General features: G+C 42.5%; 1 protein-coding gene across 8 annotated transcripts; it reads left to right on the top strand.

Annotated features, from left to right (window-relative positions):
• The first annotated feature begins 740 nt into the window (after positions 1–740).
• Positions 741–12,408, top strand: PDP2 (pyruvate dehydrogenase phosphatase catalytic subunit 2). Of its 8 annotated transcripts, none has more exons than XM_083515031.1 (5): positions 771–889; positions 2,025–2,100; positions 3,706–3,769; positions 5,419–5,484; positions 6,145–12,408. In XM_083515031.1, exon 5 carries the CDS (start codon positions 6,188–6,190, stop codon positions 7,799–7,801), a length of 1,614 nt encoding a protein of 537 aa, XP_083371157.1. In that variant the 5' UTR covers positions 771–889; positions 2,025–2,100; positions 3,706–3,769; positions 5,419–5,484; positions 6,145–6,187; the 3' UTR covers positions 7,802–12,408. The 8 variants fall into 8 exon arrangements, with proteins under 8 accessions (XP_083371159.1, XP_083371157.1, XP_083371158.1 ...); XM_083515030.1 differs by lacking the exon at positions 771–889 and adding an exon at positions 1,502–1,794; XM_083515033.1 differs by lacking the exon at positions 2,025–2,100 and having other exon boundaries at positions 741–889; positions 3,709–3,769.
• Positions 12,409–12,628: the final 220 nt, after the last annotated feature.

The following is a 12,628-nucleotide window of genomic DNA, read 5'->3' as shown; positions in this document are numbered from 1 at the left end:
TGCATTTTCTCTTTATTGTACACAACAGAAGAGGAGCCTACTGGCTCTGGCCAGTCACACATCTAGCTCAGCACCCTGCTATCACAATGGCTACCTAGATGCCTCCCTGGGAAGCCCACCAGCAAGCAGGTTCTGGGCTCAACAGCTCTGACTTCAGCACATAGCTGTCAACCTTCCCCTTTTTTGCGGGAAATTCCCTTATTCCAGCACCGTTTCCCACTGCTTCCCGCTGCTATCCTGGATTGTTAGATATCCCGTAGACTGTCCCTGGGACAGGTGAGGCTGCTGATCCCTTATTTTCGAATCTGAAAGTTGACAGCTATGCTTCAGCATTTTCCAGCACCTGTGAGAAGGGGAGGGCAGACCAGAGCCACCAGAGGTTTAGTAGCCTAATGGAGTCTGGTTTGGATGAAGGGTAGCTGAGACATGTCAATAAAAGTATCATTAGGGTCGGCCACCTTACTCAGCACAACTTTCCTTGCCCTCCTCCTAATGTTATCATTAAGCCTCTTAAGGGAGAAAAGCAGGCCTTTCTAATGGCAAGGCGGAACAGAACATCCGCTAAAACAACCCCAGGCTTGCCGCGAAGCAGGCAACAGGCCGTTGGTGACCCGTATCCTTCACAGCCGTGGGAGGGAAGCTGGGCGGACGCCAAGCACCTGGGGCAGAGTCGCTGGAGGCCGAGGTGAGGCGAGGACAGCGGAGGCAGCAGCGTCAAGGCAGAGAGGAGGACCTCGCCGGGCGGCGGATCACCTCGCGTCAAGCAGGCGAACAAGGCGCGGCGACGGACTGGGGGGCGGGCGGGGAAGGCGTGGGGCGACCATGGACTGATGGGGCAGCTGGCATGAACGGCGGCGGCCCCGATCCCTGCCTCTGCCAAGCCAAGCGGGTAAGGAAGTGTTTGGCGTCCTGCGGGAGCGGAGGAAGGAGACGAGCTGGGTTTGGCTGCGGGAGGAGGAGGGGCCGAGCTTCCAGCGTCGGAAGCAGCGGTCGCCTTTGCGGGCACACTTTCGTTTCCCTTTGAGGAAGGTCGCTGGGGCTTACTTCGGAGCAGACGGGCGTCGGGTGGTAGGAGACAAGCCCGCAATCTTAGGTATAATAAGCACACGGCCACAGCCGCACCCTTCAAGGGGGCTCCCTTCCGAGGATAAGTAGAAATGGCCAGGACTGTGCAGGGCTGGTAACAACGCGGTTTGTCCTACTCAAAAGGAAGCCCCGTTGAAGGCATAGGCTTACAATCGGCGCCAGCGCACAAACCTCACAAAAGCTAGCGGGGTTTACTCCCGAGTAAGCGTGCCTAGGACTCGCTCGCCCCAGCCGCGGAAGGGGAAACTGCACATGTTTTAAAGGCTGCGATCCGGTGGACGCTGAAGCCAATGGAACCTGTTCCTTAACTTCACACGTTCACATTCCAAAGGCATTCAGGGAGCAGGTTCCCGCGCCGTGCACGTCTTGCGCCCGCGCGCCCCTTTTTCCAGCAGACCAGCATGGCTGGGCGGGGACGGTCCGCGCCTAACACGCGCCACTTGGCTCCGCCATCGTCGCCTCACGCCCCTCTCTGCAGCCAATCGCTGAGCGTTCTGGGGGAGGAGCCGAGCTGGTCCTCCCCAAAGTCGTCAGCTTGTCTTTAGTGTGTTACGGGCTGAATTGTCCAACTTGTTCTCCGTGTAGCGGAGAGCTGCCAAGTGGCCCGGAGAGGGGGCGGGGGGAGGGAACCAAAGCAAAATGAAATCTATCGGCGCGGCTCGGTCTTGTCTCTATCAGAGGTTTCACTGATGTGTAAGAAGTCAGCAGGTAAAACGAAACGCTGTTTATTTGCAATTCTTACCTGTGATACATTTCAGGATCAGATTTTCTAACTTTGCCACCTGTTAATTGCTGCCGTAGATCAAACGACTGTAAAAGGAACCGTTTTGAAAGCTGGCAACCCGATTCCAAAACTTTCCAAAATTTTCTAGAATGTCAAGCCGTATTGTTAGGAGCTCTCTTAACATTTGATTTCCCCCTTTTAATTTTACTAAAAGCATAGTCCCTGGTCAAGAAGCGAAAGAAAAATACCTAAATTTGGGGTGATCTTCTACTGTTTAGAAATTCAAAGAGGTAGGTTTATACTTTTGCTGTACTTCTCTCAGCTGCGGCCTGTTTAGCAGTGGATTTAGGAAATCTTAATGGAGGGACAATGTCTGTGTTTTATTTGCCTGGATTTGTATAAATGTGAATATATAAAGCTGCTATCCTAACCTGGGAGAAAACCCAACTGGATTCAATAGAACTTTATTTTGAGTAGCCACAATTAGGATCGTGTGTAATCTTGTCATGGGGGAATGACTGCTCTGTCGTTGCTTAATTTGTTCCTCCTTCATTTTCTTTTTAACAAAACTTTTGTTGGATTTTTTTTTTACTTTGTTGAACTTGCTGATAGCTCTTTGGCAACATGAGGAAAAAGTAAACAGACGCCACTGAAGCTAAACTGCAACCAAGAAGAGAACCACTTTGATCAAGTTCCAATGTAATATTACCTTGGCTGATCTATTATGCAAACAATGTGAAGTTTATGGTGATAATAACAGTATTCTGGCAATGTGCAATGTTGCTGTGTAACTGGTCTTGATATTAAATAAATTTGCAGCATAATCCCATTAATGTTTATGCAGAAGTAAGCCTTATTAAATTCAATGGTAAGTGTGGATAGGATTGAAATCTAAAATGCTGTTCATTTTTGGAGAATTGGCATTGAGGGTATTTGATTCATTGGGAATCCATGAGGATTTACAGTGTGCTAAGCTTCCCTTCTCCCCTTGTTGTGGGTGGAGAGAGACAGATCAGGGAAGGTTGATGGTAGCATAGCATAGGTGGTTATCAGACTGTCAGCTATCAGACTGGTGGTTATCCCACTGCGCCATGCGCTCTGAAACTGAGCACTGTAGCGCTACAGAGGAGTGAAGTTTCAGAGGTGACTGTGTAATTAAGCCCCATTCTGAACAGTGCAGCAGGGGAAATTGGATTATCTCTTTCTTTATGCTGTTTTGGATGGTTCCTTTTCTGTTGTTGAAGGATTGGGTTAGGGGGTAGAATTGGCCTCTAGGGCCAATTTCTGCTTCCACCCCTATTGCCTTCATTAAACAAAACTGGTCTCTTCATGGGTTTAGTAGTTTACTCCTCTTACATTTTCATTGTCAAAACTTTTATCTTCTAATATTCTTACAGGAAAGCTTTTAAATATTTTCAAACTTTGAACTTCTTTTCCCAGCAAGCTTTCAGAAATATTTATCCCAGATGGTATCTGTCTCAGATTTGAATTGATTTTGTTTATGTGCTGTTGTTGCTTTAAGTTGGTTATTTATTTTATATATATCTATATCTATATCTATATCTATATAACTATATATATATATGTTTAAACTGTTTTTATATATGTAACTGTTTTATATATGCTTATCACTTTGGGATGCCTCACAAGTGAAATAAAAATAATCTGTCTCGCTCTCCTCCCCTTGTTAAAAAGTAATATTTTTATGCATACCTGGGGAGTTGACTGCCAGTGCAGAAATCCTTAGCTGTAGGTAGCTTCATTCAACTGATATATTAATTGGCATGGGACCACCAAGTTTGCTGTTAGAGGAAATAAGAGCTTCTGTTCTGAAAGCAGTTATAAATTATTTTGCATCCTTCTTTTTTAATATCCTTATTTATTTTGATTTTCAGCAGGTCTAGAAGCAGGACGTTACCTGTGTTCAGAAATATAGCTGGGACATGTATTATTAACAAGGTAAATAAATGGCAGATGTTTTGTATCTCCATTCTCTTTGGTTATATAAACAGAGGGAAACCATATTGATTGTAGGTGGGAGAAAGGGAAAGTGACAGAAGGAATAAGGAAGTGGGGGAAGGAAAATAGTAAAACAAAGAAACAAAACACCACACATCTTGAAGATACACAGGCGGAAAGTCAAGCAATTGTTCTTGTGAAAAGGGAAGTTCACAACTCCTGCCTTCAACCGAAGTACAGTGGTACCTCAGGTTAAGTACTTAATTTGTTCCGGAGGTCTGTTCTTAACTTGAAACTGTTCTTAACCTGAAGACCACTTTAGCTAATGGGGGCCTCCTGCTGCCGCCGCGCCGCCGGAGCACAATTTCTGTTCTCATCCTGAAGCAAAGTTCTTAACCTGAAGCACTCTGGGTTGGCGGAGTCTGTAACCTGAAGCGTATGTAACCTGAAGCGTATGTAACCCGAGGTACCACTGTAGTGGGTGGGCCAGTCATTATTGGCAGTGTAGAGGTAAAACTAGCACACCCAAATTTTGGCTTAAATGTTTGAAAAGAGATGGGGGCACTGGCTCTGCTCTGTGACTCTTTAAAATCCTCAGCCTTGCCATCAGAACTAGAGATGGTGCCAGTTTATTTTAACAACTCTGAGCATTGAGTGTCTTCTTTATTAGTGCACCTTTCCTTCTCTCTTACCTGCAGAAGGGGTGTATGTGTGTGTGTGTACACACACACACTTACACACACACTTAATGGATTTCTTACCTTTCTTCACCATAAGGTCTTGGGGCATTATTGTAACAATATTAAAATCAGACAATTTAAAATCAGAATAATTAGGTGGATCTGATAGATAGATAGATAGATAGATAGATAGATAGATAGATAGATAGATAGATAGCGTCAGGAATCCCATCAGTCCCACAGCATGCTGCCCTGCCATACTAGAGAAACCAAAGTACTGTATTTTTCGCTTTATTGGACGCTCCGGCCCATAGGATGCACCTAGATTTTGGGGGAGGGGAGAAATAAAGGAAATATTTTTTATTCCCCCCCCCACAGGTGTGGGGCTGGGGCGGGGGAAGCCCGACTCCAGCCCCCAGAACGGGTCCCAGAGCGATGCCGAAGTTGCGCGCAGCTTCGGCATCGCTCTGGCTGCGCTCCCAAGGGTTGCGCAGAGCTTCCTGAAGCCTGGAGAGCAAGAGGGGTCAGTGCACACCAACCGCTCTCGCTCTCCAGGCTTCAGCGAAAGCCTGTATTCGCCCCATAGGACGCACACATATTTCCCCTTCATTTTTGGAGGGGAAAAAGTGCATCCTATAGGGCGAAAAATACGGTAATACACATGATTTGTAGGTCCAAGCTGGCAATCCTGCTTCCTACAGAATGATCACTGCCTCATGTTACATCCAGCCCAGTCAAAGGAACCTTGTGTTATATATTCACAAATGCAATATATCATGAGCTGTTGATGAGGCATTTATCTGACACATGTAATAGTTCAGGGGCTGCATACCTTCCTGTGCTTAGTTAATAAATTACTTGGAAGGCTTATTAAAGAGAAAATGTGATTGGTAAAGGGAGTGCAGGATGTGATGTTCCGATTCTGATTATGTTGATAGATATATATTGATTGTCTTCTTTATTTCACAGTTCCTTAAAAAAGACCATTCTTGGGAAATGTCCAGCTGTTACCCAGGATAGGACAGTCTCCTGATTGTAAGTGCATATCTGGGGGGAAAAAAATAAATCATACATGTAGAAGTTTTCTGTCCTGAAACTACCCTTTTACAAGCAATAGGACCCCAAACAAAATCAGCACCTTAAGCATGCACATTTGTAGCCTGCAAAGCCAAACTCCGCTTTAACAACTCTGTATGGTGATCACTAGAAGTTTAATGAAACCTTTCTTTTTGCTGAATACATGATAATATAGACACGGAGTCACCAGGCACCTTACATAGTCCTTCATATGTAGTTAGTGGACTGTGCTTGGTTTGTTGTGTTTGGCAGAGGTGTGTCTGGCACCTTAACTGTACAGCTTCCAAAATAAAAAAATTCCTTCCAGTAGCACCTTAAAGACCAACTAAGTTAGTTCTTGGTATGAGCTTTCGTGTGCATGCACACTTCTTCAGATACTGTACACTGAAACAGAAGTCACCAACATCTAAAGTTGTCAGTTTCAGAATCTGCTTAACTTGCTACTAAATTCTAAATTTATAAAATGCACAAATTATTTATAAATTTATGATTAAGTTACAAAACAAATTATTTATTTATTTATTCTCAGTGGTCTCTTGGTCTAAGTCACAGCATGGATGTTAACATGAAGCATTGTTGCCTTTAAAAAAAAATTAATAGCTTTATTTTTACTTGTAGGCTTTTCAGATTGCCCTGCTTTAAAGCAGAACCAGTTCTTAAGATGTCAAGTACTATGACCTCCTGGAGTATCATCTCGGCAAGAAACATTATCTCCACTTTACATGGAAAAGGACATTTGTATTCCAGGTGCTTTTCGAGCCAGAACAAAGTAGCATGGAGGGGTTTGCTTGCCAAAGACTCCTTTCCTTCTTTCCTGTCAAGTTGCGGTTGTGGCATGGACAGCATCTTCACCGTGAGAAAAGCTTTCAGACACACCTCCACAGAAGAAGAAGACTTCTCCTTCCACCTGACACCATCACAGATAAATGAAATCTTAAGGGCTAATGAGTTGTCCTATACAGTACCTGAATTTGATGGGAAGAACCCGAGCTCAGTGTTGAAATTTGAGAGTAACCACTTGGCTGCCAACGCCCCGAGTGAAGACCGTAGAAGTGCAGCTACATGTTTGCAGACCAGAGGGATGATGTTTGGAGTCTTTGATGGCCATGCAGGCTATGCTTGTGCACAGTCGGTCAGCGAGAGGCTGTTTTTTTACATTGCTGTTTCTCTTCTGTCTCAACAAACGCTGCAAGAAATCGAGTCTGCCATGGAGTCCATGAAACCAGTTCTGCCTATTCTGCAGTGGCACAAGCACCCCAATGACAGGTTCTTTCATGAGGTCGCCCCAATGTATTTGGAGCAGCTCAGAGTTTATTGGCAAGACTTGCTGAACCTGGACATGGAGCCATGCCATACTAAGAAGGATGCACTGATCTATGCATTTAAAAGGCTGGATTCTGATTTCTCTTTGGAAGTCCAGGCTCCCACAGAAAACGAATTGGTAAGGAACATAGCTCTTCAGGTGGCTTTCTCGGGCGCAACAGCATGTGTGGCTCACATTGACAGTGTTAATTTGCATGTTGCAAATACTGGTGACTGTAGAGCAATTCTTGGGGTTCAAAATAAAGATGGGATGTGGTCCGCCCTCCCTCTTACTCAAGATCACAATGCCTTCAACAAACTGGAAGCTTTAAGGTTAAAAAGTGAACACCCGGCCTCTGAAGAGGACACTGTCATTGTGAACAACAGGTTGCTGGGAGTTCTTATGCCCTCCAGAGCTTTTGGAGATGTCAGATTTAAGTGGAGCCAGGAACTTCAGCAGAGTGTGCTAGGAAATGGTTGCAACACGGAGGCTTTAAACATTTATGAGTATGCACCGCCAAACTATCATACACCTCCTTATTTAACTGCAGAACCTGAAGTCACGTACCACAAAATAAGAAAGCAGGATAAGTTTTTAGTGATTGCTTCGGATGGGCTGTGGGACATGTTGAGTAATGAAGAGGTGGTCAAGCTGGTTGCCACGCATCTGCTTGGAGACAGTGCCCAGAAAACGCCACTTGCTTTTAAGAAACCAGCCAACTTAGGTTACATGCAAAACTTCCTTCTTCAGAGGAAGGGCAGGCACATCCGCTCCTATGACCACAACGTGGCTACCCACCTCATCCGAAATGCCATTGGCAATAATGAATATGGAGAGATTGATCCAGAGAGGCTCGTGGCAATGCTGACTCTTCCTGATGATGTAGCACGGCTGTATAGGGATGACATCACGGTTACTGTGATATATTTTAATTCAGATATAATTGAAGGTTACTACAGAGATAACGAATAATGGACTTGTCTTTATGAACCGTACATGTTCTGTGGACCACTAGGGATTTTTTTAAAAAATATTAAATCCCTAGCAATACCATTGTGCAGAAACTCCCCCTGTCTTGTCTTCAGAAGTCTTATAGTGGCTCTTTTAATGAAGAATTCATGTGAAAATTATAATAGCCTGCTTTGATTAAAACAGCTGCCCCCAACTATCTAGACATTTTGGGACTACCAACTTCTATCATCCCCAGCTGGTAAAGACCTGCTGGATGGGACTGATGTGAATTATAGTCCAGAACATCTGGAGGGTCCCAGGTGGGGGGACAGTTGGGGTAAAGCAATGCAAAATTATTTATTTTAGTAGAACAAAGATTGTAAGACATCCTGGGCGGAAAGGGCATCCTTGTGCCAAAGTGGATGAGAGTGAAATATGCTGCTTGTTAATCAAAGCCATAAACTCAAGTGGTCAAATATCATTGCCATTGAAATTCATGGCAAATTTCTCTGTAAACTGAGAGCACTTACACTGAACAATATGAGAAAAATGCACTAGAATGGTGGACAGCACTTTTCCTTTGAAGGCTAAGTTGCAAGATAGCCATGAATGCAAATACTGTATGGCAGGTGAGCAGGGGCTTGGTCTAGGTGTGCCCCCAGGACTGATTGTTTCCATGGGAAAGTCTGCTAGGTACTATTCTGGTACAAGATTTTTTGAAATGCATAGTAGCTGAACAAAAGGGGCACATATTAGAAAACTGTCTCAGGAAATCGTGCACAGTATTTCACTGAGACTCACTTCCAAACCAGCATGATAAATCCTTTGCATTTATTCCTGTAGGGAACATTTGTTTCACAAAGCAGTGTAGCCATTTAAAATAAAATGTCAGTTTGATTGGCTCTCCTACTCAGCTTCCTGCAGTGCCCTATTTAAAATATGAAAACTAGCTTTCTTCTTATTCTGACTGTGAGATTGTTTATGCACTAGACTAATTGCTGCTTGAATGCATTTATACCGCACTACAGGGATTCAAATCTCTTGCTGACTGCTTCTGCTGCCATAGTACCAATTGTATATGTGCCTCAGAGCTTCTCAAGCCTATGGAAATGTTGTCCTTTTTAAAATACCTCAGAAGCATTTGCTACTTTTAGTTATGTTGCACCCTTGCAAAGCATATGGCTGAATACTTCTAGTTTTCAGAAAGTATCCTTTCTAATACCTTTTAATGTGTCTGGGCATCTGGATCTGCTATCAGTGCAACTCATGTCTTTTGAAATAAATCATTACCAGTGGAAGCTAACTATTTTGGCTAGGTGGGGAACATATTATTTTAATAGCTTAAAAATTATACAATGATCTTTTTTGTTTTCATTTTAAGAAAAGATGGCTGAAGTTTTGTTTGTAGGCTATATGGAAATGAAGTCTTGAATCTTCATACAGTGCTCATTGTTTTATGCATATTGAATCTTTGTGAAGAATGCTTCCTAAAGAGCCTTTATTTAGTGTTCTGTATAGTTTGAATCCTGCTTTCAGATAAGACCTTACCTAACCAACTGCTCACTTGAAATCCAATTCATAGTTAACAGTTGCATCCTTCATTCAAAACCATCAGATAAAGGCACATTTAATACACTTCAGTCTATCGCTTAAAGAATGCAATGGATTTGTACTGGGCAATGAACAATCACACAGGTGGAATTTTCCACTGTGAGTCAAAATTGGGACTTGTTTGGAGGCCACATCTGACAGTACAAATTTCAGGAGTAAAGCCCAAGGAATTAAAATCTTAAATGTCATGCTCTGTACAAAGAAATGTACCTGTACACAGGTTGGGTGAATGGCATGAGCTACAATTCATGACTTAGTTTTGATGTGGATTAGAAATAAGTTTTGTCTCTTTCCAAGTGATATAACTTGAGACTTGCAGGAATGCCTTAACTGAAAGCAGAAGAAAGTGAGTAAGAGGAGAACTAGGAAGGAAGGAAGTGGGTGTCATTCACAACATGTATTCAGTTCTGTAGAATTTTAACACTTTTTATTTTGGAATCAATTTCTAAAAAGTATATTATAATTCAAAAGTTTGCTTTTTCTGACAGCACTTTAAAACCAAACTACTCTGCCTGGTTTTGCACACAGACAGGACTTAAATCATAAAATATTGCTGGATCTGAATGCATGTCTAAGCATTACTTAGCAACGGACCTGAGTATTGTGTAAGATCTCCATCAAATGTGAGGAGTGATATCCTTTTAGTAGATGCAGATTCTAGCTTCAAGTACAATCTCTAATACCTGAGTAGAAGGGTTTTCTTATCATTTTAGTCAATTGTGCACAAGTAAGATCGCTAAAAATGAGGCTCTTTCATGGCAGCTTCAAAAGAAATGGTGTGTGTTATTTAAACACACTAAACTTAAAAAAAAAGTTTACGAAGATTGTGTTGAACTGTATTTGTTAACTGGCAATTACTGTTTAAGAGACCACATTTGTGGGGTTTTCCTGTAAAAACAGACTTAGCATGTATTTATAACTGCTGTATGCCTGCTATAATTTAAAGTGTGAAAATTAATATTTAGAAATTGTTTAACAAATATGCACATTATGCAGTTGGCTGCACATTCTACTCTTTCTGTAGCTGCAGCGATACAGTTGATTGCCATTAACTGCTGTGCTTCTGAGGCAACTTGTGAAATTCCTCAGGCTGCTGTTACTTTTCAGGAGCATGTGACTTATAGCTTTCCCAAGTGTCAATATGACACTTCATTCCATGCTTTTGTTTCTGATCTAAACACAACTCCTTGCTGGCTTACCCTCCTGGTGTATCTGACCCATTGAATCAGTTCGAAGCACCTCTGCTAAATAAATGTATGTTTCTGTTCCATCAATTTGGATCATGTCCAGTCCCACCTGAAGTCCTTTGCCTGTTATCTGATTCGTGATTCGTTCCTGTTATTTCTTTTTCACTTGCCCATAACTCTGTCACTGACAATATCCTACCCATTAAATTTCCTTGCTTGCTCCATCTATTCTGTAATAGCTCCTCTGTGATCAAGCTCCTGTCCTTCTTGTGCTCCTGTTTCTGTGACTTCTGTCATGCTATCACCTGTCAGCAGTATAAAACAATGTCTTGATTCACACCTAATGCTACACCATGGTTTATTAAGCTAGAGTTTATTAAAACATGGCTTAGCATGTGTTAATCCTGGCCAGCGGCTTAACTGGTGTTTCTACTACCAACAAACTACAATCTTAAACCATGCTTTATTGTTGGCTTATGAATCTTACTTTGTTTTAACTATGGCTTGCCATTACACAGCAGCCTTAACTATGGTTTGTTTGACCACCATACACCCCCAAACGCTAGTCAAACTACAAAGGCACAAGGCAAGAGCAACATTGGTGAAACAAACCACAGTTTCTTTGATCATGTGTGGGAAAAAACCATTGTAAACTTGCAGTTTGTGCAACAAACCATGGCTTAAACTAATTATGGCCTAGTGATATGTGTTAACCAGGCCAATGACATCTTGTTTGACAAGCCTACTTCCTGTCTCCTAAAGCCTTCCTCAAAACTAGTTTTACCAAACAATTTCAAAAAACATAAGCTGGTCCATGTTGCCCAGTGTTGTCTGCTCCATCAATAGTTTTCTAGGGTTTTTCCCAGCCCTCTTTTGAGAGCACTTTTAACAGAAGAGATGCTGGGGATTGAACCCAAAACCTTACACATGCAAAGCATATACTTTACCACTTAGCTATGGACTTTTCACATCTGTTGTCTTGCTCTTCCCCACCTCATTTACTGCTTTTCTTGATCTGTTTGTGATCTTTTCTCCATTTCTGTATACTGCAGTGTCTTTATTGCACAGTATAAATTCTATGCAAGGACGTCATTTTTGTGCTGTATACACCTAAATATTTAGTAATGCAAGCAGATACAGCATAAGAAAATAAGAGCAGCCCTGCTGCATCAAACCAAAGGCCCATCTAGCACAAACAGGGTCCAGCCAGGTACTTCTGGGAAGTTTGCAAACAAGAAGAGCGCAATTGCCATCTCTTGTGTTGTGCCTGGTATTCAGAGCCATGCTATGTCTGATACTGGAGATAATATACAGCCATTATAACCAGTAACCACTGATAGCCTTGTCATTTATGAACCTGTCTAATTCTTTTTATAAAGCTGCCTTAAGTTGATGCTCATTGCTGCATCTTGCGGCAATGAATCCCAGAGTTTAACTATGTGCTATGGGAAGTACTTTCTTTGGTCTGTCTCAAATCTTCCAACATTCAGCATCATTGGATGACACAAGGTTCTAATATTATGAGAGAAGGAGAAAAACCCCACTTTCTCTATACTGTTCATACTTTTAACGCACCTCTGTCATGGCCTCATTCACCTTTTTTTCTAAACTAAAAGCACCAGATGCCGGAACCTTTCCTCAGCTGCATACACATCATACATTTAAAGCACCAGACTGTCCCCAAAGATCCCTGGGAACTGAAGTTTTTACCCCTTAAAGAGCTTCAGTTCCTAGCACCCTTGACAAACTACAGTTTCTTGGATTCCTTGGGGGAAGCCATGCACTTTATATGTTCTTTAAATGTATGGTGTGTACACAGCCCTCATAAAGGAGTAGTTCCAGACCCCTGATAATTTTGGTTGTCTTTTTCTGTATCCTTTTTTCCATTCTACAATATCTTTTTTGAGATGCGGTGACCAAAACTGTACATTGAATTCTAAGTACAGTTGAACCATAGATCTTTATAAAGGTATTGAGATAATGGCAGTTTTATTTTCAGTCCCTCAGAGGCAGGTTTAGAGGAGCGTGACTGGTTCAGTCGCACTGGGTG

Source organism: Podarcis liolepis, assembly GCF_965112155.1.
Source record: "Podarcis liolepis genome assembly, chromosome: 7".
Lineage (NCBI taxonomy): Eukaryota > Metazoa > Chordata > Lepidosauria > Squamata > Lacertidae > Podarcis > Podarcis liolepis.
The sequence above is the reverse complement of the archived record's forward strand: the minus strand, read 5'-3'. Positions and strand labels throughout refer to the sequence as shown.

Bases quoted from the DNA above. Each gene is read 5' to 3' on its own strand.
- PDP2 (XM_083515033.1), top strand. From the start codon at position 6,188: ATGTCAAGTACTATGACCTCCTGGAGTATCATCTCGGCAAGAAACATT.